This window comes from Doryrhamphus excisus, linkage group LG18 (assembly GCF_037039965.1).
Source record: "Doryrhamphus excisus strain RoL-2023G ecotype Guam linkage group LG18, RoL_Dexc_Guam_v1.1, whole genome shotgun sequence".
NCBI classification, from domain to species: Eukaryota; Metazoa; Chordata; class Actinopteri; order Syngnathiformes; family Syngnathidae; genus Doryrhamphus; species Doryrhamphus excisus.
The window spans coordinates 5,742,296-5,769,764 of NC_136374.1; the positions used below are offsets into that span (position 1 = coordinate 5,742,296).

A 27,469-nucleotide genomic window follows, 5' to 3' on the forward strand; every position below is an offset into this window, starting at 1 on the left:
GGTGCTTTACAAAGACTTGAGTTTCACTGATTCTGAGGTGCTTTACGAAGACTTGAGTTTCACTGATCCACAGATCGATGAAGACTCAAGTTTAACTGATTTTTGCTTGCTCGACCAAGACTTGAGTTCACTGGCTCATAGGAGACTTAAGTTTCACTGACTCACAGTTGCTTGACTGAGACTCAATGTTGACTGGTACACGGGTACTCAACAGAGATTCGGTTTTCACAGACAAAGACTTGAGTTTAACTGACTCACTAGTTGATGAGGACTCAAATTTTGCTGAGTATCACTGACTCACAGGTGGAACTTATTTTGCATGGCAAGAGTTTCTGTGCTTTCATGCGCTTTGTTCCAAGTAACTTTAGTGAATCAAGTACCCGATCCAGATGTTGGTGATAAGGCCCTGTCAAGTGGTTGCAATTCATTAAAAAGGAGAGAAGAAGCACAGGATACTTGAAGTACACTGGTTCAAGTATTACATTTGAGACACAGCACGAGTCGCGCACATTACACTGGAACATAAACTCAAAGTGGGATATTTCTTACTTCATTGCACCGTGCAGGAAACAATCCAATGTTTGGTTTAAGAAAAGTAACACCTCCCCAATCCCAAGTCACGTGAACTCTACTGTATGTTCACGTTGTGACCAGTAGAGGGCGTCAGGTGCATCAATAAGTTGTGTGTTTTCTGCCAGCGTTTTCAAGGACAGACGATAAGTGGGTCACATTCCTCCCTGGCGGACAGTCGTGTCCTTGGCTGAACAACAAACACTGACTGACAGAACCTGGTCCAGTCCACTTTGATGGAACCTCAGAGGGCCTAGAAGAGCCTGCGGGTCATTTTGTGTAATAATAAAGACCTCTAAGACCGTTTGTGTGTGCACGTCAACGTACTGACTGATCGAGTGAGTTATTCAACGCCACACTGTGGTTCATTCAGGTGACGTGGAGATTGGCCTGATGGAGAGGAATGGCGGTTTGGAGGTGGAGGTGGTCCAAGCCAGAGGACTCATCATGAAAGCCGGTTCTAAAGGACCTCCAGGTGAACCCCCGACACTCGCATGAGAAGCACTTTGCATTCCATCCCTCATGACTCACAGCTGGGAAAATAAGTCATTGATCCATTTTGAGCAGGGGGACCTCGAGGGCACTGCAGGATCTCAATCCGTGACAGATGATGGTCTTGTAGTCCATTCCAGTCTTGGATAGGTCCATAATCTTGTCCCTGAGGTCTTTGGCAGCTTTCCCACGGTGGTGGAGTGGTTTGAATAATGAGTCGAGATTAGGAGTACTTTCTTACAGGGACAGGACCCAAAACTGCTCAGTGGGATTTGCTGGCTGGTACGGGATCGAATACTTATTTTCGCCGTTGTGTCACGGCCCACATCCTTTTTCATCTGCTAACTCCATTAAAATTGACCTCTAACATCAACTTTGAGTTGAGGAAGGACTATGACTGTGTAAAATTGTTGAATTGTGTAACAGCAAACTATTAAAACGCGACTGCGCTTCCGCTCCATGTTTGCATAATGGCGATGCAGCCATCTCCCTAATTGCATAAGAACAAAAACAAAATGAAGAGGCGATGGATTAAAGGGGATAACAAATAACGAGCATCCTATTGATTTCCTAACTGGTGTCCTTGCAGCGGCCTACATTAAAGTTTACCTCCTGGAGAACGGCAAGTGTGTGGCCAAGAAGAAGACCAAGTCTGTGAGGAAATCTCTGGACCCCCTCTACAACCAGGTCCTGGTCTTCTCCGAAAGCCCACAGGGGAAGGTGGTCCAGGTAAGACACGTTCTTTGTTCTCATCCTTGTGAATGACTTTCATATTGGATAGTAAGTAAGTGGAAGTGGAAATATGGGCTAATAACTATAAAAGCAATCTTCACTCGCTAAATGTACTGCAAAAAAGGTCAGTAAGGATAATTCATAATGCCGCCTCCTTATTTCTAAAATCACAAATACTTCAACTTGCTGATATAGTTCATCTTCTGGTACCCATTATGTCATTGGATGGTCATATCACCTCGTACTTCAGTACAGGACAAAAATTAAATTAAATTAAATTAAATTAAATTAAATTAAATTAAATTAAATTAAATTAAATTAAATTAAATTAAATTAAATTAAATTAAATTAAATTAAATTAAATTAAATTAAATTAAATTAAATTAAATTAAATTAATTAGGAAAGCAGCAAGTGAACAAATGTAACAGTTACTGATTGTAAAAGTACCAGATGGAGGGGTAGGATTTAATAAGCTTTGCTTCTTCCTACTCCTTTTGGACATGTGGAACTGTGAACTGATTATGGGATGCATTCAATTGTAATCTGATGCATGTTCAAGTGAAATAAAACCATTACCATTACCATATTCTCGATACAGCTGCTACAATTATACACTCCTTCATCGCCATGGCAACAGGACACAGTGTCAGTCGAAGTGCTACTTGTTTTCCAAATAAATGCAGATTGTTGTCTTGTGTGCGTGTGACAGCTGATAGTGTGGGGCAACTACGGGCGCATGGAGCGCAAATGCTTCATGGGCGTGGCCCGCATCCTCTTGGAGGAGCTGGACCTGAGCTCCATGGTGATTGGCTGGTACAAGCTCTTCCCTACCTCGTCCATGGTGGAGCCCACCATGGCGCCGCTCATCCGCCACTCGTCACAGATGTCTCTGGAGAGCGCTATGGGGCCGTGTTGCGAGCGCCCCTGAGGACGACGACCCACGGGTCACCTTTATGTCCATCCGGGGACAGCCCGCCCGGGTCCGCACTGGGCCGTTTCTGAAGAAGACGGCTTGTGGACACATTCGGGACTGAGGTACCGTCGGAGGCGAAACTTTGGATGGGATTTTCTCTCTCGGGACCACTTTGATGAGGACGCTGCAGGCTCAGCTCTGCTTCTTCACGTCCATGGGGACCACCCGAGACACTCGCTGTTGTCTTTTAGCTCCCACGGTGTGTGTGTGTGTGTGTCTGGACGCTCTGGACACAAGCTGCAGTTTTGTTTACCTTCTTCAAACCGTGCAATGTTTCACCGTCAAATTGGCTTTGGAGCAACGTCCTACAAACCGACCTTTGCAGTCACAAGCGTGTCCAGTGGTACCTCGGTTTTTGTCACAAATTCACTCCAAAACAGACAAAAACCACAACAGTGTACAATATTTCAAGACCTTTATTACTGGGGCGTACGAGACCCCAGATTTGATTGCATCGCCACATTTTGAGAGTGTTTATCTACACCACACCCCAAAAAGACCTTACAAAAAATATCCTTTCCACGTAGGTGTGTTCAAAGTGCGGCCCACAGCACATTCTACAGATATAATTCAACCCTACGCATTAAAATATTACACAGAAAACAAACAGAGGCATCCAAAATTGAACCTGCAACCCAATATAGCCGACTGTTATGATGGAATGTGAATTACATTTCCTGTCAAGCAAAAACAGCTGGCTGGTATTTTTGGTTTGGGTCCTGCAATATGTGCATTTTCACTAGGATGCACATTACTAAGTTTCTAGTATGTTAAAGCCATCGGAAATCAATGTGAATGAGAATGTGGTGCCTTGGTTTTTGTTATTAATTGGTTCCAAAATGCCCTTCATTAGGCTGCATGGCTAACAAAATGCTAACAAAAACTGAGGTAACACTGTATAGACATACGTAAACACTACCAGTCAAACGTTTGGTGACACTTTCTCATGGAATAACATGGTCGAGTGACTCCACATTTTGTTTGTTCTTATGTTTTATGCCGACAAAAACATTTTAACCTACGTAAACACATTTTATAGCCAAATTTTGGAGACACGAATAACATGGTAAAGTGTCTCCAAATTTTGGACTGGCGGTTTATATAAGGTAATACCTTTTTGATTAAATGTTTTTGTAAGTGTACAAAAGAAGAAACAAAATTCCTTACAATATTGCGAGATTAAAGTCATATTTTTGACTCAGCGTAACTTTAACTCAAGCCTATTACTGGATAATATTTAGCTATTTATGGCGCTAAGTTAGCAACCCAACTGACCTTCTTTCTGCTTTTGGGACTTATTTCAACTTTACTCATAAAATGACAAACTTAGTCCGATAAAACTAACCTCCAAATGTCACTCCAACGCGTCCGCATCAGCTACGTTTAACTTTTTTTTAAGAAAAACAAGAATTGTCGTTTGAATGGAAAGTTAGTGCAAGTGTTCTTACTTCCTGGTTGTTGGCCCCGCCTTCTAAAATTCGCCCCTTCACATTATCACGTCTGTCAATCAATGTGACGCTTCAATGCTCATTTTGGGGTTTTGGACATGCCAAGCCCATGTCTGGCCCGCACTAGCCACCGAGCAAAAAGCTGGAGCTGCCAACTCGATGTGCAGCGCGACTTTGTGAGGTGAGGCTCACCAGCGTCCCACCTAGCATCCCTTACACCTGCCCCCCTGCCCTGCTGCAGTCAAAGGCATTAAACGTGTTGGTGTCGTTTGCGTTCCTTTTGTCCCGTGTCGTTATGTCGAGACAAAAATGTGTGGGGAGTCCTGTCGCGTATTTGTACATGTTGTCTTTTCAGCTTTGGCTAACTGCTAACAGCTGTTATTGTGCCAACTTTGACCAGCGAGTGTCTTTCTCCTTCCTCGTCATCACTTCAACACAGCGCGACGTGTCGTCGTGGGTGACGAATGCAAACGCAGCTAGCTGTTAGCAGTCGTGGTGTGGTGTGGGGGGGTGTTATTTAATTTGGGCACTTTATGATTCTTAAACTCTTTTATTTGTGTAAATATTGATGTTGTTAGCCAAAGGGTTGAGCTCAGGGGTGTCCAAAGTGCGGCATGGGGTCTGTTTTTTGTAGGCCCCATATTTGGCGTACAGTAATCCCTTGCCATTAGTCGCATATTTAACCACATTGTTTGTATTCTTTGCCTAAATTAAGCATTTTTATGCATAAAAATGGCTAAATGAAGTAAAATCCAAATAGAAGGCATTCATAAGAGGCATTCTTGTAGTATTCTGCACTGGCCACTAGGTGTCAGTCATGTTACATGGATGAGACAATAGCCACCACAGGAAGTATTACACAGAACTGGAATTAAAAACACTCCCAATGTTAACATGAATCTCACGTATGTCTTATAATGTATATCTAGAAAGTTGTAAACATGTTTTTCATGAAAATATTCCATTCATAAATAAGGAATCCTAATTTGCATAAAATCATGTATTATGGTCCGGTCTGGAAGCGCCTAACCGCGATGAATGAGGGATTACTGTAACACAAAGCTGAGATGCGGATGAGGAAAAAGTTTGGACACCCCTGGTTTATGCTTGACGGACGAGGACGGGCAGGAAACAATGATATTTGTAGCGTTAGCGCTAGCACCTGCATGCCCGACGAAAACGGTCACAAAGGCCCAGCATGAGCGCGAAGCTGCATGTGACGACGGCGGCGACGATGACGACGAGCTCAATGGGAAACACGATGTAGCGTTCATCTTTTAGTGTTCAAATTTCAAACCGTTTTTCCGTTTTTTATTGTTGGAAGCTAGACTTCAGGACACACACGCCATCGAATGAAATTAGAAATATTTGAAAAGCGTTTAGGCCTCAGGTTCGCCGGTAGCAGCACTGCAGGGAAATAATAATAACAATTATTACTCTTATGATTCTATTTTTTACAAAGCTACATTGTGTAAAGCAATAAACTCAAAGCTGCAGTCGGGGCAGTTTTTTAAAGAGTCGCCATCGAAAAAAAACACGCTAGCTTGTTCAGTGTCGACGCACATGAAAATCTCTTAACTGACTTTTGCAAAAATGTTCTTGTACAACTACGCTGTATCACAACTGTTTCTAATATTTTCAACCTCTCACGTAGCTAAATAAGGTCACCGAAATATTAGAAACACAATAATAAATGTATTGTTATGTTATGTGTCATCGTCGAAGCCTGTTGTCATTGCTAAATACACTGCAGATGTATTATCATGGGATAGAATATATTTATTTCGATGATTTTTCATGTAAGCCGTGGAGTGGCTACGGCTACAAATGCAAGCTCGAGTAGAAATATTTCATATTTAATACAAACCAAGCAGCCGAGGAAGTGTCAGTGTTTCTTTCTGAATGTTTTTCGGTGCCAAAAACTTTGTTTGCAGGGCTAACTGAGAATCACTGAGTTTACAAACTCGTCCAAAACGGCAGATGAATGACTTTCAAGTCACCTTGGGTCGCCGTTAGCGGCTAGCCTAGCTTAGTGGTAAAGTGTGGCTGTGTCTCTCACATGGAATACTTCCCTCAGTACACTTCAATAAGTATACTGTGGCTGTGCTTCGATTTTGTGCACTTCCGCACTTACACTTAGCATTTTGAGTGTGAAAGTGTGGCAAAACGCAGTGCACTCAAAACATTGCAAATGGTGAGTGCGATGATGCACACTTATGATGCTCAATAGTCGCCATCTTGGTTACGTGGCGGAAGGGAGAGGTACTAATTTCAGTGGTTGAAATTCACAATTAAAAAGGAGAGTAAGCAGATAAATGTTGGGATCATCATTAGTGGATTTGGGACGGCACTACATCGTCCAAATTTGCGCCCCTCAGGAACAGCAGTGTACATAGTAAACTTATTGTTAGCAAGAGCGTCTTAAATAGATTACTTACGTCAATACACTTGGACAAGTATACTGTCGCTGTGTTTCATTTTGCATACTCGAGTAAGTGTGCTCACGCTGAGTCACACGGCAAAGTACAGTGCACTCGACACACCACCAACACTCCCAGTGTGGAGCTACGTAGCAGGAAGGGGCGGGACTAACTTGAGTGGTTGCAGTTCACAATTAAAAAGGTAGATGACTATTGGGATCATCGTCGACAATAATGGATTTTGAACAGCACCCCACTGTCAAAATTTGCGCCCTCAGGAACTAAGTACGCAGTGTACACATTATACTTATTGAAGTGTAAGTCAGGAAGTACGTGTATTTAAACATACTATGTCCCAAATGGAATATTTCCGTCAGTACACTTTGGTAAGCATACTGTGGCTGTGTTTCATTTTGTGCATTTTAGTGCATAAGTGCAAAATGTACTCGTCATGTCCTAAATAGTAAGTGTACAGCCTGGATTATTACCACCGTCAATAGTCGCCATCTTGGCTACAGAGTGGAAGGGACTAACTTGAGTGGGTGCAATTCACAATTACAAAAAATTGGGATCCTCATTCTGGTAAGTGATCAACGACAGAAGTGGATTTGGAAGGGCACTGCACTCTCCACACTGGCGCACTAAGGAACTAAGTACGCAGTGTGGACATTATACTTAAGTGTAAGTCAGCAAACCCGCATTAAACAGCCTGTGTCTCAAATGGAATATTTCAGTCAGTGCACTTAAATAAGTAAACTGTATGGCGGTCGAGTGGTTAGCGCACAGACCTCACAGCTAGGAGACCAGGGTTCAATTCCACACTGTGTGGAGTTTGCATGTTCTCCCCGTGCATGCGTGGGTTTTCTCCGGGTACTCCGGTTTCCTCCCACATTCCAAAAACATGCTAGGCTAATTGGCCACTCCAAATTGTCCGTATACGAATGTACGAATGTGAGTGTGAATGGTTGTTTGTTTATATGTGCCCTGTGATTGGCTGGCGACCAGTCCAGAGTGTACCCCGCCTCTCGCCCGAAGACAGCTGGGATAGGCTCCAGCACCCCCTGTGACCCTTGTGAGGAAAAAGCGGTAGAAAAGAAATGAATGAATGTATGGCCTCCGCCCTGCACATGGGGGGCTCGAACCACTGCTCTTCTGAGTACCTGAGTGTGCAAGCTGTGCGACATTTAAGTTAATCTTCTTCTCTCCTTTTTATAATGAATTGCAACCACATAGTTAGACCCTCCACTTCTGCCATTCAGGGCGTGTTGAGTACATACTTCTCAGAGTGTAAGTACATAAGTACGCCAGTTGAGACGCAGCTTGCGTGTTTTGAATAATGTCACATGACTTTAAGATGAACTGCTATAATCTGAGTGTTTAACTTGCTGTTTTTTATGACGGCATTCAACTGTAGCAACACATGACAACGTTATTAAGTCGTGTGATTTGAGGGAACTTCCTGGTCACATGACAAAATGTGGCGGCCTTGGCGGAGGTCTGCTCATTCTATAGGGTTAGACTCAGTCAGCGGAGGCCTTAAACGCACCACAAGGACTAACATTAAAAAAAACAAGCATCAATGTTTGATTTGTGAACTGACAAAGTTGTCTGTCATTACTTGGAATGAATACAACAATAATTCAGCAAAACGTTTTCCTAACAAGACAAATGTATTTCTAAACAGTCAACTTCCGCTCCTGTTTGTTTTGTCTATGATTGTTTGAATGCACATGATCTTTTGTGACTTGGACTAAATAAAGTACAATGAAAAATGCAAAAAATTAATAAAAAACGTGTCGCTTCCTTTGTCTTTGTCAACTTATTTGCATCATTTTATTTCATTTTTTCATCCATCCATCATAAAGCTTACATTACTTGTTCACACGGTGATTTAAGTCACATTTCAACTATCATACAAGTGTAAAAAGAAGTTATCCGCTGCTGATAAGTAACACATTTTAAAAAAAAAATTAACCAAAACTCTCTTCGCAAAGTATAAACAGAGTTGGCTTTGTGGTGGACATTCTCTACATTCCCTTACCCGAATCCTAATCCATAACCCTAACCCTAGCCCGTACCCCTAAACCTAATTCTAACCCTAACCCGACCCAAACTCTAACTCTACCCTAACCACTAACCCTAATCCAACCGTCACTCTCATCCTACCCAAACCCTAATCCCTAACCCTAACCCTAGCCCATACCCGTAAACCTAATTCTAACCCAAACCCCACCCAAACTCTAACTCTAAACTCGAATCCAACCGTAACTCTCATCCTACCCAAACCCTAATCCCTAACCCGAATGAGTAAACCCAAACGCTAAACCCTAACTCAACCCTAACCCAACCCTAACTGGAACTCTTTCCTACCCCTAACCCTCATCCTACTCAACCCCAACTCGAACCCTAATCTTAAACCTGTAACTCTAACTAACCCCAACCCAACTCCAGCCCTGACTCTCATCCCTAACCCGAATCTGTAACCTGAACTCGAAACCATAACCCTCATCCTAACCTAACGCTAACTCTAATGCTACCCTAAACTGGCACTCTTAGCCGATCTAACCCCAACTCTAACCCTAATCCCCAGCCCGTATCCGTAAACCAAATTCTAACCCTAACCCTAACCCGACCCAAACTTCAACTGGAACTTTTTCCAACCCTTAACCCTCACCCTAATAAACCCTAATAACTCTAACCCTAATCTTAAACCTGTAACTCTAACCCTAACCCAACTCCAACCCTGACTCTAATCCCTAACCCTAAATCCTAACCTGACTGTAATGCTACCCTAAATGCTCACTCTCATCCCTAACCCGAATCTGTAACCTTAACCCAAACTCGAAACCATAACCTTCATCCTAACCAAACCCTAATCCCTAATCTTAAACCCGTAACTCTAACCCTAACCCAACTCTAACCCTGACTCTAATCCCTAACCTGAAACCCTAACCCTAAATCCTAACCTGACTGTAACGCTACCCTAAACGCTCATTCTCATCCCTAACCCGAATCTGTAACCTTAACCTGAACTCGAAACCATAACCCTCATCCTAACCTCATGCTAACTCTAATGCTACCCTAAACCCTCACTCTTAGCCAATCTAACCCCAATTGTAACCCTTAATCCCCAACCTGAATCCACACACTTAACCCTAAAACCGAACTCTTAACCCAACACTTACTCCAACCCGAACCCCTTACTCTCATTCCACCCCAATTTTAACCCAAAGGTTTACCCTTACTTTTACCCAAACCCTAAATCTTGACTCTAACCTTACCTGAACCCAACCCTAACTCTAACCCTAATTCACTAACCCGTTTCCTAAAATGGGGGGTTGAGGGTAAAGGTCAAGTCTTCAAGTCTCATGAGATTTTGTGCAACCTTAGAGGTATTTTAAGTTTGGTCAAACAGTACGACCTTAGAGGTAAACTAACGCTAGCAGCTCGCACGCTAAAGTTCCCACCGAAAAGGTTTCTTCCACGGCGTCAGTCCGTCAGCGTGATGACGACGTGATCGTCCTGTCCTTTCCACAGCATCTCGCCTTCAAAGTGGAGCATCTTGTGCTTGCGGCAGCGGAGCAGGATACCCACCACCTTGTCCGAGATCTTCACGTAGCGGTCGAATAGCCGTCCGAACGTGACCACGGACCTGCCGTCTCGGTCCTTGAAACCCATGTCTCTGATGATCCACACCATCTCCTCCATCTCCCTGTGGATGTGCCTGTGGGCCCGGTCGCCCCGTTCGGCCGTCTTGGAACCCTCTTTGGGGCGCCCGTAGCCACAATCGCCCTTGCGTAGGCGCTGGCTCATGGCGTAGTCGTGGTCAAAGTCCTCGCTGAAGGGGTTGAGCTTCTGGCCCTCCACGTGCTGCTCGGACCACTGCTGCCAGCGGCTCTTGATGTCGCCAGTGGTGGTGATCTTAATCTGGGGAGGGGTCACATGACGTTATATGGTCAAGTCCAGTCAAAATCATTCATTCATTCACGAGGGTCGCAGGGGGTGCTGGAGCCTATCCCAGCTGTCTTCGGGCGAGAGGCGGGGTACACCCTGGACTGGTGGCCAGCCAATCACAGGGCACATATAGACAAACAACCATTCACACTCACATTCATCCCTATGGACAATTTGGAGTGGCCAATTAACCTAGCATGTTTTTGGAATGTGGGAGGAAACCGGAGTACCCGGAGAAAACCCACACATGCACGGGGAGAACATGCAAACTCCACACAGAGATGGCCCGAGGGTGGAATTGAACCCTGGTCTCCTAGCTGTGAGGTCTGCGCGCTAACCACTAGACCACCATGCCGCCCAGTCAAAATCAATAGAGTTCCAAATCTGACGTGGACCAATCATCAAAAAGCGTATTATTATTAGTGTAACTATCATATTTCATCTTTCATCTTTTTACTCTTCTTACTTTTGCTCCATTGTATTTTTAGAAAGGACCGTGGGCCAATAAAAGACAAGCTGAGGGCTGCACTTTGGTGCCCAGCATCTTTTTTAGTCTTCTTTTGAGCGTCCACCTGTCAGCTGTCAATCAAGGCTGCCATCACCTTCAGCCTGTTTTGTGGCTGCCGCACCTGAAGGTTGACTCCATGTTTATTGACGCGTCTCCCGTGGTGCTGCTGCACGCCAGCTCCTGATTTAACGACTCCCAGCACGGCCTTTAATAGGCCACATTTTAGTGTCGCACTTCTGTTTGGAGTTGGATTTCTTTGAGAGACGTCAACGTGACAGCGGTGGTTTGTGCTGGAATGTTCTAGCCGACCGCTCCCAACGCCACGCATTTCGTTTTTGTGCTGTGACAATGACGGGGAACCTCAAACAAATAGCTTCTTGGCTTTTCACGGCCACAAAGTTGGTTAAAGTCTGATTACATGGGGAAAAATATAGCTTTGTAAACAATTATTTAAAAATGTATTTCAATATATGCATGTGTCTGAACATAAAACTAAATATAATAAGAAATACAATAAGTAATTAAATGGGTAAATACTTATATATATATAATTAATATAATTATAATAATTATATAGAATTATTATATATAATATATATAGTATTTATATATAATTTATATTTATATAAATTATATTTATATAGAATTATAATTATATAATAATAATTAATATAAATATATGCTATAATATTAGGACATTAATAATGTCCTAATAATATAATTGTTATTAATAACGTTGTATATATTTAAAATATTTTGAAATATTTATATAGAATAATTATATAATATATATATATATATTATTTATATATAATTTATATTTATATGTATAGAATATATATAATTATAATTATATAATAATAATTTATATAAATATTTGCTATATTATGAGGACATTAATAAATATTTTGTTATTATTGTCATATATACAGTATATGCATTTTGTGTCCAAGCTTCAAGGTGCACCCTCTATAATATACATACATATTTTATTTTTTAAAATTATATATATATCTATATATTAATTTTAATATAATTGTTATTAATAACTTTGTATGTATTTCAAATATTTTAAAATATTTATACAGAATATTTATATAGAATTATTATATATAATATATATAGTATTTATATATAATTTATATTTATATGTATATAATATACATAATATAATTATATAATAATCATTAATATAAATATATACTATAATATTAGGACATGAATAAATATTTTTCAAGGTGCACCCTGTATAATATATATACATATTTTATTATTTTTAATTATATATAAATTAATTTTAATATAATTGTTTCAAATATTTTAAAATATTGTTTTTTTAAGTAATAATGAAAAATTGTTTTAAAGCATATGAATTATTAATGAATTATACAGTCTGCACTACTTTTTGGAACCTAAAGGACGTCGCCAGACCTCAGATCAGTGAGCATCTTCCACAGTGTCACTACGCTATGATGTCCTAACCCCCCCCCCCCCCCCCCCCAGCTGGACTGAATCCGCTACCTTGGGCCTGCTGGTCTGTTTTTTGACGTCGGTTGTTTCGGTCTTAGCGTCGCTGCCGTTGTCGCCAGATGTCGTCTCATCCCCCAGTCCGCTGTCCTCCGTGTCTTGACTGCTGCTCCTGGAGTTCCTGTCTTGCAGCATCAACTTCCTGTCATGGATGACGCCTCCTCCAGCGCCATGTAGCGCCCTCAAGTGCCGGCGCCGCGTCGGTGACTCGTTGCCCAAAAAGGGCTTGCTTTCCTCGGGGGCTGCTTCCATCTTGCCTCGGATGGCGCTGACCAAATCTCCGCCGCTGCACTCGCTGCGCTTGGGCTGCACCGTCTTGGTGACAGAGCCGGTTCTGATGGCACTAGCCGTGTCGCTCGTGTCCTCAGCGACCACACGGGGCGTAATAGTAAGTTTGACCACATGGTTACGCTCTTTTTTGTCCTGCTGGTCCAGAGAGGAAGGCATCCAGCCGCTGGGGATGGCGTCCTGCTTGTCCGCGTGATCACTAGCCCACCCCTGCCAGCTCTTGGCCAGGTTGGCCACCATGGCGGCACATTTGATCTTCTTCACGGCCCGTTTGAACGCCTGAGGCGGCTCTGCGCTCGTCCCGCCGCCGCTCATTGTGCCAGATGAGCTTAAGACAGACCAATCCAAGCAAGTCCGAGTGTCAAATCTGCTAAGACTGAAGATCCTCTCAGGTCAGCCTGTGGGAACATCCAAAGCCTATGGGATCGTCACTCGGTCAGTGGGTGAGTCGCCCACTTTGGCTCCAAATGAAGCCCCTTTAAATAGAACAGCACAGGAAGTGATGTTGCTGGAGGGGCAAGGCCTTCTCCTGGCATACACACACATGCACACACACACACACACACACACAAGTGGATGGAATTTCTCCCAGTGGGATGCAGTCAACAGGTGCCTAACAATTTTAGACACTCTGTGACCTCACACACACTCACACACACACACACATGCATACTCAATGTGTGTATGTGTGTGATCTCATTGTGTGTCATCATTACTAAATATGCATTCTATTAAATGTAAATGTAACATAATTATAAATATTTGTATTTAATATATATCATAAGAGGGCGACACGGCGGACTAGTGGTTAGCGCGCAGACCTCACAGATAGGAGACCAGGGTTCAATTCCACCCTCGGCCATCTCTGTGTGGAGTTTGCATGTTCTCCCCGTGCATGCGTGGGTTTTCTCCGGGTACTCCGGTTTCCTCCCACATTCCAAAAACATGCTAGGTTAATTGGCAACTCCAAATTGTCCATAGGTATGAATGTGAGTGTGAATGGTTGTTTGTCTATATGTGCCCTGTGATTGGCAGGCCACCAGTCCATGTGTACCCGCCCGAAGACAGCTGAGATAGGCTCCAGCACTCCCGCGACCCTCGTGAGGAAAAGCGGTAGAAAATGAATGTATGACTATATCATAAGAATAGATTTTTTCTTTTAGTTTAATTTATTAATTACAGTAATCTTGATGAATATAACAATCATTCATTCATTTTCTACCACTTATCCTCACAGGGATCGCAGGGGTGCTGGAGCCTATCCCAGCTGTCTTTGGGCGAGAGGCGGACTGGTGGCCAGCCAATCACAGGGCACATATAGACAAACGACCATTCACACTCACATTCATACCTATGGACAATTTGGAGTGGCCAATGAAGCTAACATGCTAACATGTTTTTGGAATCGAAATATAGAAATATAGAAAACCCACGCATACACGGGGAGAACATGCAAACTCCACACAGAGATGGCCGAGAGTGGAATTGAACTCGGGTCTCCTAGCTGTGTGGCCTGCGCGCTAACCACTCGATCACCGTGCAGCCCTGAATATAACATGCAAATATATTTATATTCAGGTACACAACTTCATCCTTTACAAAGATAATAATGTTTTGATGTATTTATTTATCATTATGAATATTATTGTGCTGCCCAGTGTCCTGGAGTCTAAATATTTAATGTGTTAAAAGATGAAAAAAACAACAAATGAGTGCAACAATCATCAATTATGTTGTCTTCTTACAGTGAAAACATGCGTGTCTTAACAAGTGTGTTTTTTGTTACACCGCAAACAAATGATAAGGGCATCATGGACTCAGTTGTCGCCACATGTTAGTCATTGTGTATTTCATCAACACACGTTGCAAGCATGACATGGTTTCTGCTTCTCAAACACTCTGAATGTGTGTACCAACTAAAATATCAACTGGGTCTTAGCCAGCTCCAGTTTCCTGCATGCTTGTGTGTGTGTGAGAGAGAGCATACGTGTACGTACGTGTTCCACGTCTCATGCCAGAAGCTTCCTCACATGCAAGTTCCCACCCCCTGGCGTGCACGGCACGCACAGAAATAGACACGGCTGGCACTAGAAAGGCCAATAAGGTGTGTGTGTGTGTGTTCATACAGTGTCACAGTTTTGGAGACGCCACGCAGGCGACACAAATGATGGCAAGCAGGCGCAGCCAAGGATGCCACTTTACGGAATTTTTATTTTTTTTTATTTCAAAAGAAGAGTCATGATGTGCTATACATATCACTATATGGACAGTTACTATGGTACCCATTATGTCATTGGATGCTCATATCACCTCCTACTTCGGTACGAGGTACATTATTAAAAAAAAAAAAAAAAAAAAAAACTTAAACTGTATTATGGAAAGCAGGAAGTGAACAAATGTAACAGTTACTGATTGTAAAAGTACCAGATGGAGGGGTAGGATTTAATAAGCTTTGCTTCTTCCTACTCCTTTTGGACATGTGGAACTGTGAACTTATTATGGGATGCACGCAATTGTAATCTGATGCATGTTCAAATGAAATTAAACCATTACCATTACCATTACCATTACCATTACCATTACCATTACCATTACCATTACCATTACCATTACCATTACCATTACCATTACCATTACCATTACCATTAAAACATTCTTAAGTATCATACCAGTGTAAAAGGAAGTTGTTTGAAAACTTAACCATTTCAGGCCAAATAACCAATTTTGTAATAAGTACATTAGTAATAATAACCCATAAGTGGTCATGTGCCTCCAAGAAGCTTTAGATGCACGTTTGCGTCAAATGGTGTTGCTGTCATTTTTATTCTAGTAAAAAATGATTCATCCTGCAGCAATAAATGTTCTAAAAATATTAAAATGATGAAATTGTTGTTCATTGTGAGAGAAAAATAGCTCGAGAGTGAGATGTGCGTCGCTATTTGGACGGTTTGTCTTCTTGGCAGCATGAAGGAGAGCCAGACGCCAGATCTGATTACTGCACACACACCCCCACCAGCACCCCCACCCCCATCCGCCACACACAAATAAATAAAGACGAGACACTGTATTCCTGCACTGATGATGTGAAAAGAACATTTGTCTCAGTGACTTCATGTCTACTCAGAAGAAGCACTTGGATGTTCACCGTGTCACTGCTGGTTGAGGGCACATCAACAAAACTATAAATGTCACTTTTCAACCTTCAAGATGAGCGTGGATGTCTTGACGTGTAGTTGCGCATGATGGTGGCACCGAGAACAACGTTTTGTGTGCAAATTTTGGTCAAATTCTAAATTCTACAACTTCTGATGCATTTGGGTTAAGAGGTTCTACGGTGAGTTCGAAAACCAGAAAGAAATTAAACTGTTAACTAAAGGGGTCAAAAGGTGTGTGAATGAGAGGGACCCAAGTGGAAAAGTGAGGTTCCAGGGAGACGAGATATTTCAAGTACTTGAAACCAACAATTCAGAACAATGGAGATTGTGAAAAGGAGGTGAAGAAGTGTGTGACCGCGACGACCGTTGTGCAGCCCAATAATAAAAATATTAACACTTATATTAACATTTAATTTTAATAAAAATGTTATTTTTTTGTTAATTACATAATACTGTATATAACTTTCAATTATAAATACAAATTGATAATATTACATTATAAATTATAATTAATTTATAATTAATATATATTTACATATACCATAGTATATGCATTTATGCTGTATATCTAGTCTGGGCATATAAATTTAAAATTAATTACAAAATTGTATTTAATGAAATATACATTTATATTTTGCATTTAATTTAAACACATGTATAATCTATCATTATATTAATAATACATTTAATAGAATAAAAATGTTAACAATTATTTTAATACTGTATATGCATTTTATAAGTGCAATATTGCACGAGGTTGGGATTAAACTCGGGTCTCCTAACTGTGAGGTCTGTGCACTAACCACACGACCGCCGTGCAGCCCAATAATAAAAATATTAACATTTAATAACATTTATATTAACATTTAATTTTAATTAAAATTTAAATTTTTTTGTTAATCACATAATACTGTATATAACTTTCAATTATAAATACAAATTGATAATATTAAAACAAATTATCATTAATTTATATTTAATATATATTTACATATACCATAGTATATGCATATACACTGTATATCTAGTCTGGGCATATATATTTAAAATTAATTACAAAATTGTATTTAATGAAATATACATCTATATTTAGCATTTAATTTAAACACATGTATAATCTATCATTATATTAATAATACATTTAATGAAATAAAAATGTTAACAATTATTTTATTACTGTATATGCATTTTATAAGTGCAACATTGCACAAGGTTGGGATTGAACTCGGGTCTCCTAACTGTGAGGTCTGTGCGCTAACCACACAACCACCGTGCAGCCCAATAATTCTTTGTTAATTACATAATACTGTATATAACTTTCAATTATAAATACAAATTGATATTACATTATAAATTATAATTAATTTATATTGAATATATATTTACATATACTATAGTATATGCATATATATTTAACATTAATTACAAAATGCAATATTGCATTTGTACTTGGCATATTTCTCGTAATTAATTGTCCAAATAAAGTGAAATATATTGATCTGACTCTAACCCCTTGGTACCCACATGTGAATCTATCCGCCCACCCTACTGACTACTTGTGGTCCCAAGTGATGTCCTCAGGGAGGACATGTGATGATGACGTCCCTGTGCAGCCTCATCAGGTAATGGAGCTGATTGATTGATTGACTGGCAGGTAGCCTTTGTGTCCATGTCGACATTTCATCCTCATCATGCAGAAAGCATCTGCAGTCTTTTTAGAAAACCAAACAAGAACCCATCACAATGGAGGAGGTCAGCAGAATTGGAATGACAATGTATGCATTTAATAAAATAAAGGCATAAACAAAGTGCTTGTGCCGTAGCGGCTACATGGAAAAAGCAGCAGTTATGCTTCAGCACATTCATCAATTCATCAGTTGCGTAGTCGGAGCAGCAGCAGCAGCAGTTCATCCATAATTAAACACACATAAATCACAATGTCAGTCAGCGCGGCAATGTGACATTTTAATGACCGCTGGGCTATTTTGGGTTGACAGGTACACACATTACTCCTTCTGGAACATTCCCCCGAATTTTTTTTTATGTGGGTTTTGCTTATGTGAAGAAACTCACCTCAGTGGTAGCTCATCAAAGGACATGCCTTTGTTCGCACAACATGCAATGGTTAACCTATTTTTGACAATTAAAAAGTTGCCAAAGTTTTATGATGGGAACAGCTTTATTATTTCATTCGTACAAACTAAAATGTGTACCAGTGCTGATGTACTTATTTAAATGACAGACACCAATATGCGTCTAGATATGACTTTATTAAATCAATGCTTGACAGTACACACTTCAAACACTACTGGATCTTAAATGAAATCAAGTGACCTTTTTAACCTTCCTCTTGTGTTAGCTTTCTGGTATCATGCCTTATGTTAACGGGTCGGTTTTGACCCATGTATTAAATCAGCTATAAAATACACTAAAAACAATAAGTTACCATCAAATTTGCTTCTCATGTCTTGGTTACCTTCTTAGGCTTCCTCATCCATGAAAATGTTGCTTTTAATACTTTTGGTGTGGGCATGTAGGCCTTTTTTTGTCACTATACCCCTCCATTTTAATTTCCAAAAATGGTCAAATGAACCTCAAAAGAATCATATTAATAAATTGAATTATTTTGTTACCTGGCTATTACTGAGGGATATAGAACATATCTCTTAAATCAATTAGTTTTATTTATTTTCTCATTTTAGTATTAATCACTAAAGAAACATCTATGGTGTTGGGGTGAATTTTGACCCATATATATTAATGTCAAGAAAAGGTAGAAAAAGTTATTGTTCTCAGCAACAGAACTTTAGTATAAAGTGAAATGAAAAAGCAGAACAGGTCCAGATCTTGGTTCACTGTACTTCTTGCCATTCTTTCCATGATCCAAATTGTAAATGTGAAATCAGCCAATCAAATGAGTGAATTCCCCTCACATGTCTGGACATTGTTTTTCTGCTGGTATATTGGAAAAGCGGTCAAAATGAGAATCCCCTGAAGCTTACATGATGAGAAGAGGAGCTGTTTGTCATTGTGTTGGCTAATTGTACACTTATGATTTCAGTTTTGGCTCAAAATATTGCTTTATAGTCATATTATTATAACCGGGCCGAAAACCGACCCTAACAATACAGTGGTCATAATTTCAACCACACCATTTTAAAATGTAGTAAAAATGATTTTTTTGGTTTTATTTTGTTGAAATAGTTTCCTGACAAAGTCAAAAAGCCTTGATGCAATAAACAAATGTTATGTGATTCTTTTTATGCATTAAAATGTAAAACGGGTCGGTGCCGACCCTAACACAAGAGGAGGATTATAAGCTTGATAGTGTGAGGAGACGCCAAAACTCCAATATGTTGATTTCTTCTTGCTGCTGCGCCATCTTGTGGCCATCATGTCACATGACCCTTCCTGCATAACCTGACAACCACAGAGACGAGAGACAAAATCTACTATGTAATATCAGGTGTGGAAAAAATGTATTTGATGGGGGAAAAACGTCAGTCAAATTTTTTTGGTTACAGAATCGTGCTGCCTTACTTGTATCACTATTTCACTTAATTTTGCACTTGCATGCCATGTAGCAGGATTCTCTTCCACCGTACAGCCACGGTTGGGCTGAAGATGGAATGGGTAAACACCGCTGCTCTGCTCTGCCTCCTCTAACCAGTGCCAGGACCAGTATGGTGGACTGGACCGGACTGGGAGGCGAGGCTTTTAACTCCAGTACATTGTGACCACTATATATATATATATATTACAATTAAAATACAAAAATACACTAAATATGACAAAGCGTTTACTTTGCCATGTCATTGAAAGGCAATGCTATGCAGATAATTAACATACACGTAGATGCAAATGTGTGTGTTGACGGTTAAATATTACTCATCTTCAACGCGACTCCTTTGATAGCGGACACGTCACACACATTTCTGCACACGTTTACTTTTAAAACACAACACAATTCGGTAGGTGACTGAAGTTATTAAAAGCTGGATACTCACGGCAAGGGCGATGGAAGGCAGCCGTTGAAGATGGAACGTTCTAGAAAGAGGCTGAGCCAGAGTCAATAAAGTGGTCCATCTTGTTCTACCGCAAGTTGCCAGGTTGGCAGGCTTTGATCTGGTGTGCGCATGCGCATTGCCGACACTGCGTTGGACCCACTCAGGCCCGCAACTGTGGAATAAGGCACATTACACAATAAACCGTCCCGCTGTTTTCCAGTCTGTTTCGGTCAAAGGTCTACATATGATACATTTTGATGATGAGCAATGGCGGTTTACGGTTGTGTGTGATTTGAGCAGACCTGGCAACGCTTGTGACGTCACAGCAACGTAACCTCAACTTAAAAATCATGGCGGACGACGTGGAGCAGGTTTGTGAATTTTTTCGGTTTGCTTTTATTCTAAAGCACAACTTCAATACGAACACCTTCAAGGGCGTTCTTGTTTCCACTTCTTCGGTCGTCTGTGCTTGAATTTCGTGCTCGTTTAGCCTGGCGAGTTTACCCATCATGCTAGCTTAGCAACATTAGCCTATTAGCTTGTTAGCTGTTGGAAATTGTGATTTATTTCACGTTTATGGAATCGGAGCTGCCAACACATCACTATCCAGTGCTCTGAGTCTCTGACACTTCACCTGGTTAATGAAAATTGATCTTAAATGGCCTTCTGTCAATGAAAGGTTTGATTTTTAAGTTTAAATAAGATATTCCTCAAGTGGTGAGCTGGTGCTGTCGTATTTTGTTTTTTTTTCCCCGGGGCTCTCCCGTTTTTAATAGTTTTAATAGAAAGACCAGCATTTCCCATATTTTCGGGGGCGACCCACCCCCACCAACACACACACTCCAACAATGTCTCAGTAAATATGTCCATGTTCTGCTGCAGCAACCGAGCACCAACACGGTAGAGGAGCCACTCGATCTGATCAGACTTAGTCTAGATGAGAGGATCTACGTCAAGATGAGGAACGACCGTGAGCTGCGTGGACGACTGCATGTAAAAAAAACACACACAAATGGTGCACATTCTCGCCTTTGTATCAGAGCATTGGTGTATTTTGTATTGTTTTGTGGCAGGCGTACGATCAGCACCTGAACATGATCCTTGGCGACGTGGAGGAGACCGTGACCACAGTGGAGATCGACGAGGAGACTTATGAAGAACTCTACAAGGTGAACATCTTCTTTCTGGTTGTTTCTTTCTTTCATTCATTCATTTTCTACCGCTTATCCTCACATTCATACCTATGGACAATATGGAGTCGCTAATTAGACTAGCATGTTGTTTCAAACGATGTAAATTGAGACTTTCCTGCATCTGTTGCATTTGAATGAATATTTAGCAGTGAATGCACTAGAGCAGGGGTGTCAAACTTAATTGTGCAGCGAGCCTAAACTCAAAGTCTAGTAGAGGGTGAGGTCCTGGCCATTAGACCCCACCCACATGGAAATCTTTTTTTATATCAGCGTTAGGGAAATTTGCCTTTTTTTGTCTTTTGAAATTTCTAACTTGTGATAGTCTGCAAAAAAACAGACTATGGTTATTTTGGCATAGTTATTGGATTCAGAAACGTCATTGTTGATCGGCCACCTCTTCATCATTGTCTTAGTGTCCAGTTAAAAGCTACAGTATTTTGTAGCGACACAAAACGTCACAATCCGTGAGATGTGCAGGGCTCGACAATAACGATGTACCGATGGCCCGGGGCAAGTTAAAACAAAATTCGGGCAAGTAAATCCAATCAGTGATATTCCCGTCGGGCAAGTGCACTTTGGCATGCCATACTGCCAAGAGTTTTTTAAAAAGCGGTTCTTGTTGGGTGTTGGTAAAACACGGACTGCGTAATTCCGGTGGTAATTTGCAAACCAATCCTTGCAAATCTTGAAATAGACCAATCAGAATTGTTTATTTAGACCGCGGTCCACAGTCCGCGTTTTACTCACACCCGTTCTTGTTCACAATCAACCAATCAGCGATTGTTTGACTGGGAAAATATCTATCATGGCGTCCCTGCCAACATGGTCTAATTCTTCAACAACTTGTGAAGGAAAACAGCAAAAAGTGATGAACCAGTGCCTCCTAAACAAGTATTTTATTAGCGGCAGCAAATCAAATGATGGCACAGGTGAGTGAATCACATTGCTGTGACAATTTGAAGTGGTCACAATGAAACACCACCCATTAGATCCAATACCAAGTGCTGATTTTGCACAAGCTACAAAATCTAGCGCTTCCATTTCTCTGTGGATTTTTCTCACCTTTGCTTCACAAATTATTGTTTGACCATTGAGCATTTTTTTAAAAACACTTTACTAGTGCACAACTTATAAATATCACTGCTTACTACGACTACGATGTGTAAGGTAGTATGGCATGCCATTTTAACATACATCTCCACAATTTTTCAGACATTCCTCCAAATACAACGTGTTAGTACTATCTGATGAATTATCAGCATATATTGATGCTAAATATATTAAACACTGATAAATGATAATTAATTTCATATCTGCCTGGGCTTATAAAGGTGATGTATCTTTACAGATTTGAGATTCTCATGTGATGCCACAAAAATGAGATGATATCATTATGGCAGTCTTTTCATTTTACATGGGGCAAGTTTGGGCAAGTAGTTCTCACCTTAAGGATTCCCTATGGGCAAATCATTTTTGTTTTTAATGCAGAGCCCTGATGTGTAACTCTGAAGAGTTAGAATCTGTGGAATGGGCATATTACGCATTTCTCAGCATGCTTCGCTTTCGTTAAAATTATCACCTTTGACTGTCTAATGCCTTTTTGAGGTGTTATTTTGTACAGATGCGGTGAAATAGTATTGTATGATGAAATTGTTTTGGTCTGAATCTGTTTGTGAATTTAATGCTACGGACAATATTGTTGCCACTTTTAAAATCAAAATGCCAGAGGAGTAGTTCATACCAGAGGAAATGACTTACTCAGATTGCTGTAAGCACTTTTAAGGTCTGTGAGGCGGGCCAACGCATTGCTCCATGGCGTGAATGAACTTTACCCCCTCCCCCAAATAACGAAGAAGAAAGAATCAAGTATTATTTTCTTGATTGTTTTGTTTTTTGACGTTTTTTCACAGTCCACCAAGAGGAACATCCCCATGCTCTTCGTCAGAGGGGATGGTGTCGTCCTTGTAGCTCCGCCTCTCAGGGTGGGCTGACCGTATACCACTTTTCACTTAAAAAGTTGTTTTTTTTCCTGTTTAAATCGGGCTGCGTTGAAATGCTTTGTTGAAATTGTGGGTGATCTATTATAATTTTTTTTTTACTACATTTTGTAAGTGATAGGTAATGTTTTTCTTTTCACCATGGAAAAAAACCCTGTACCCACTTTGAGTTGTTAATATGCCGTGATCAAATATTTTTTTTTAAATGAATAAAAAGATAAAAATATCTCGTGTTCATTGAAAATAACGTTTTTCTTCTATCAAGTAATGTTTCTGGTGTCTCTTGACGAAGCTGTTGTGTTGTTTTTCTTTGGCCACGAGATGGCAGCACAGGCCATGTAACGACACGCAAAGATGCCGATGCGGATTCATCACCAGTGATGGCTTCTCATCCTGCCTTGACCTCCATCTAGTAGAGCAACATATGGTAATGTCTCCTACTTCCCTGAGACACAAACATACTCATATGTGTGTATATAGAGATTATGTAGTTTCTGTACTTGATAAAGGACATAGGGATGTACTGCAACATAGAGACACTTGCCAAGAAACAATGGTCTGAATTAATAATCGGTAAAATTGATCGAAAACCCACTTTGAAAGTGGTGCTACTGCTATTATTTCATTTGATTTTATTGCACTGCTGATGCGATGGCAGCGATGTGTCCCACCTGTCACCAGCACATTTTAGGAGGTGGACAAGTGTCAGCCCTTCAATGACTCAAAGTGCTTTGAGCCCGTCACTATTTTCATTGTGTGTTCAAGCATCAAGTCATCGAGGAAATGTGTTGATTCGTGTGTCACAGATATTTTGGACGTGTCATAGTTGGACCGTGAGACAGCATTCACACCATGCAAGGAATGTCTCTGATGCCTCCTGCGAGGCTCACCACTGGAATCCTTCAGCACACTGCACTTGACCTGTCTGTCACACATCTACAGTCATGTATTAGTCTTCTAATCCAGTCCAGACCTGAACAGAAGTGAATTTCCATGAAGTAGAATTTCATATTTATGAATAGAATAATTTTACAGTGCTTAGAAAATAAGGGTTTTAACATGATTGGAGCCCTTTAGGCATGAAATAACACTTGTGTGGACACTTTTACACACGAGGCAAGGTTTGTTGTGATTGGATGGGAAAAGATTTTAATCTATGGTGCTATCTACTGGACTGGCATGCACACTGCAGCTTTGCCGTTTGCAATGTGTCTTTTAAGGTGTTTTTGTGGGACAGAGCCAAGGCATTCAGTGTGTCCCGACGAGCCAGAAGTGTGTAAACAGCAGTGGCTGTTGTTGGACAGAGGCGAGTGGTCACATGGTGGAGACTAGACGGGTATCACGTAGCGCCAGTTGGCCCGGATGATACAAGGCGCCAAAGAGACAAAGACACAGAAAATAAAGCCAATCAAATCCGATTGTCCTCTGGCAGCAATGTGTCCTTGAAGGACGCCAATAAACACACGTGGCACAAATATGGCCGACCTCCTGTTTACGATTGCGAGCGTGAAGACAGCTGCTGCTCGCCATGTGATATTTATTATTAATCATTATTATTTTTTATTTTTAGCAGGGCAAACAACTTCCAAAATATAACACTTTTTATATTGCTGTAGTTAAAGTCGAGAGAAAATAATGCTAAATGCTGGGATTGGGCATTTATCATTTACATACTTCATTTCTTTTGTATTTTAACAATGATTTGCAGTGCATGAGAAAGTGGAAAAGGAAAATGTAGCTCTTATTGACCAATTGGCCAATTTTGACTATTTTAACTGATTCTTCAAGGCACACGGGGTAAGCTTTATAAACATGGTGCATAACAAAAGGAAGAAAAAAAATCTACCTTTTGCTGTTCTTTAGCAATCAGCAGTAGAACATGCTGCAGGCAAGTTTCAGCAAAGTTTTCAACAAAAAGGGAGAAAACAGCTTTTTGTGAAAAGATACATTCGAAGCATAACTTTCACTTTGTCACAAATGTAGCCATATATATTTAGTGAAAATGTCTAAACAACGACGCCACAACATAAGCAGCAATAAAATGGCATTAAAAGTTCCCTTCAACGCAAACAACCTTGTGCACGGTACACGGCTCCATACTTTTTGACTTCCTGCTTGCTCTGGAGCTTTATTACATGGGAGAGATGCATGCCGAGCTCTGATAATTTGATAATTATTATAATATAATATAATAATATAATTCTAATTCGATAATTTGATTTGATCATTTTTTGAAATGATTTACTTTGTGGTCATTTTTATGGTTTAAAACTCCACCAAACATGATCTCTTCTATTGTGCAGTTGTGTCATCACCTCTTTAATGTAAAATACATTTTGTATATATTTTTTTTTATACCTATATCTTTCGTATTGGGCGTTCGAGAAAAACTACATATAAATACATCTTTGGTTTATGAGTCATAAAGAAGTGAGAGTATACTTCATACCACAGTGCAGCAGCATGCTGTATTTGTTTCCACACCGCAATCCACATTACATGTACACATGATTCAGTCCATGCATTCATCCATCCTCTGCCGCTTATCCGGGGTCGTGATGTGGGTCAAGCCCAGACTCTCTCCGCAGCTACTTCATCCAGCTCCTCCCGGCAGATCCCGAGGAGTTCCCAGGCCAGTTGAGAGACATATACGTATTCTCTCCAATGTGTCCTGGGTCTTCCCTGCGGCCTCCTATCTTTTGGATGTGCCCTGAACGCCTCCCCAGGGAAGCATCCTTCCTTTTTCTCTTTCAGCTTTTCCCTTCAGGGGTCGCCACAGCAAATCAATTTCCTCCATCCAACACTGTTTTCTGCATCTGTAGAGAAACAGGAAGTTAAACATTAACAATGAGGAGCTCTCCCAATGGTAACGTGTGAGTCTATGTTATGTCTTATTTTCTCTTACGTGACTATATTGGTAACAGGAGTGTAAAGGGAACTATAGGAGTGTTATTTTATGTCTAGAGTGCTCTAATAATAACTTTTGAACAGGTGGTAAGCAGGTTTTCTCTATGCAAACTATAAAAATATTACAAGGAATTCCCATATCACGGTGGGGGCCGGAACCACTCAACCGCAATAAACGAGAGATTACTGTATAATATATGGAAACAACTCTTCATGAATAAATGAATGAGAGGTCGGCCTTGAGTCTTGAATCTTAATTCTTCATCAGCAAGACATTTCCGACAAATGTGTGCTTTCAGTTTTGTGGTAACACTTTGAGGACTCTTCTCGGTGTGCAAAGCAAAGGGGGGGGGGAATGCCTCTTTGACCTGACAAGGATGATTTCACACTGAAACTTCTGACTTCAGTCGAGTTGTTTCTCACTCGTGTGTGTGTGTGTGTGTTATATAACGTCACGATAGAACACACACGTGAGGTCAAATCCTCACCCCGCTTTTCATCCTGTGCACACATAGCCTTGTTGTTTGTTTTGATGGAGAATGTTTGTGTGTCTGTTGATGATGATATAATGTGGCAGAAATTCATATATTATAAAAAAGTATGACCAAATGTTGAATTTTTGAAAATGTAAAACATAATATGAATATTTTCTTCTTTTTTATTAACTTCATGCATTTTTATTTCTAGTTTTTTATTTTTGTATAATGTGTCAGTAGTTACAGATGCTCAAGGGAGCACCTGTCAACTTGGATACAAAAGGGTATCATTTGGCCTTTTTGACCTTTGGCTGCTCTCGTAAGCCTTTAAGCTGCCACCAACACTCCTTTTGTTCTCATGCAGACCCAAGAGTGGACACCTAATGGGACGGAATTCCTCATAAGTCCACCACTCAGCAGGGTGTTTATTAGTGACACTGTCAGGAGATGTTATTATTCCAAGGCTGTGTAACATTATTTTAACTTCAGTCACATACAAAGTTTACAAGCATTTTTATCCAGTCCAAACACTTACTATGATATGCTGTGATGCAGTAATCACCATTCCACGGCACCATTGGGTAGCTCAGTAGGAGCCGGCTGGCCCATTAGGCAATATAGTAAACAAAGGTTTCTAGACACAACCGGGAGAATTAAAAAAAGTTGGATGCCTTATTCATAAATAAAATATTTTCTCAGAGCATACCACCTTTTTAAATGCCCTTTTTAACATTATTAGAGGTCTCTGGACACTAAATGACACCCCTATAGTCACATTTACACTCATCTTACCTAATATAGGCCACACAATAAGAGAAAAT

The 27,469-nt window shown here is 40.6% G+C and overlaps 3 protein-coding genes across 5 annotated transcripts in view; 2 read left to right on the top strand and 1 right to left on the bottom strand.

The window, feature by feature from the left end:
• rims4 (regulating synaptic membrane exocytosis 4) overlaps positions 1-4,163 on the top strand; it is a 37,387-nt gene extending 33,224 nt beyond the window's left edge. For all 3 annotated transcript variants that reach the window (XM_058055313.2, XM_078798478.1, XM_058055312.2), the window contains exons 4-6: positions 944-1,045; positions 1,652-1,791; positions 2,505-4,163. In XM_058055313.2, the coding sequence (XP_057911296.2) occupies positions 944-1,045; positions 1,652-1,791; positions 2,505-2,723 (461 nt within the window). In that variant the 3' untranslated portion in view covers positions 2,724-4,163. The remainder of the gene's footprint in view (positions 1-943; positions 1,046-1,651; positions 1,792-2,504) is intronic.
• A 5,153-nt stretch (positions 4,164-9,316) lies between these two features.
• Positions 9,317-13,353, bottom strand: abraa (actin binding Rho activating protein a). The gene is made up of 2 exons (XM_058054971.2): positions 12,620-13,353; positions 9,317-10,563 (listed from the first exon to the last, which is right to left on the bottom strand). Exons 1-2 carry the CDS (start codon positions 13,226-13,228, stop codon positions 10,126-10,128), a joined length of 1,047 nt encoding a protein of 348 aa, XP_057910954.2. The 5' UTR covers positions 13,229-13,353; the 3' UTR covers positions 9,317-10,125.
• Positions 13,354-20,195: 6,842 nt separating this feature from the next.
• Positions 20,196-23,491, top strand: lsm3 (LSM3 homolog, U6 small nuclear RNA and mRNA degradation associated). The gene is made up of 4 exons (XM_058055766.2): positions 20,196-20,446; positions 20,958-21,068; positions 21,149-21,244; positions 23,179-23,491. Exons 1-4 carry the CDS (start codon positions 20,426-20,428, stop codon positions 23,257-23,259), a joined length of 309 nt encoding a protein of 102 aa, XP_057911749.1. The 5' UTR covers positions 20,196-20,425; the 3' UTR covers positions 23,260-23,491.
• The last annotated feature ends 3,978 nt before the right edge of the window (positions 23,492-27,469 follow it).

What these genes read in the sequence shown, in the direction of transcription:
- lsm3 (XM_058055766.2), top strand. Translation starts at nt 20,426, where the DNA reads ATGGCGGACGACGTGGAGCAG. An exon ending in AGCTGCGTGGACGACTGCAT is followed by an intron (nt 21,069 to 21,148) that starts GTAAAAAAAACA and finishes GTTTTGTGGCAG; the next exon opens with GCGTACGATCAGCACCTGAA. An exon ending in CTTATGAAGAACTCTACAAG is followed by an intron (nt 21,245 to 23,178) that starts GTGAACATCTTC and finishes GTTTTTTCACAG; the next exon opens with TCCACCAAGAGGAACATCCC.
- abraa (XM_058054971.2), bottom strand. Translation starts at nt 13,228, where the DNA reads ATGAGCGGCGGCGGGACGAGCGCAGAGCCGCCTCAGGCGTTCAAACGG. An exon ending in AACAGACCAGCAGGCCCAAG is followed by an intron (nt 10,564 to 12,619) that starts GTAGCGGATTCA and finishes ACCCCTCCCCAG; the next exon opens with ATTAAGATCACCACCACTGG.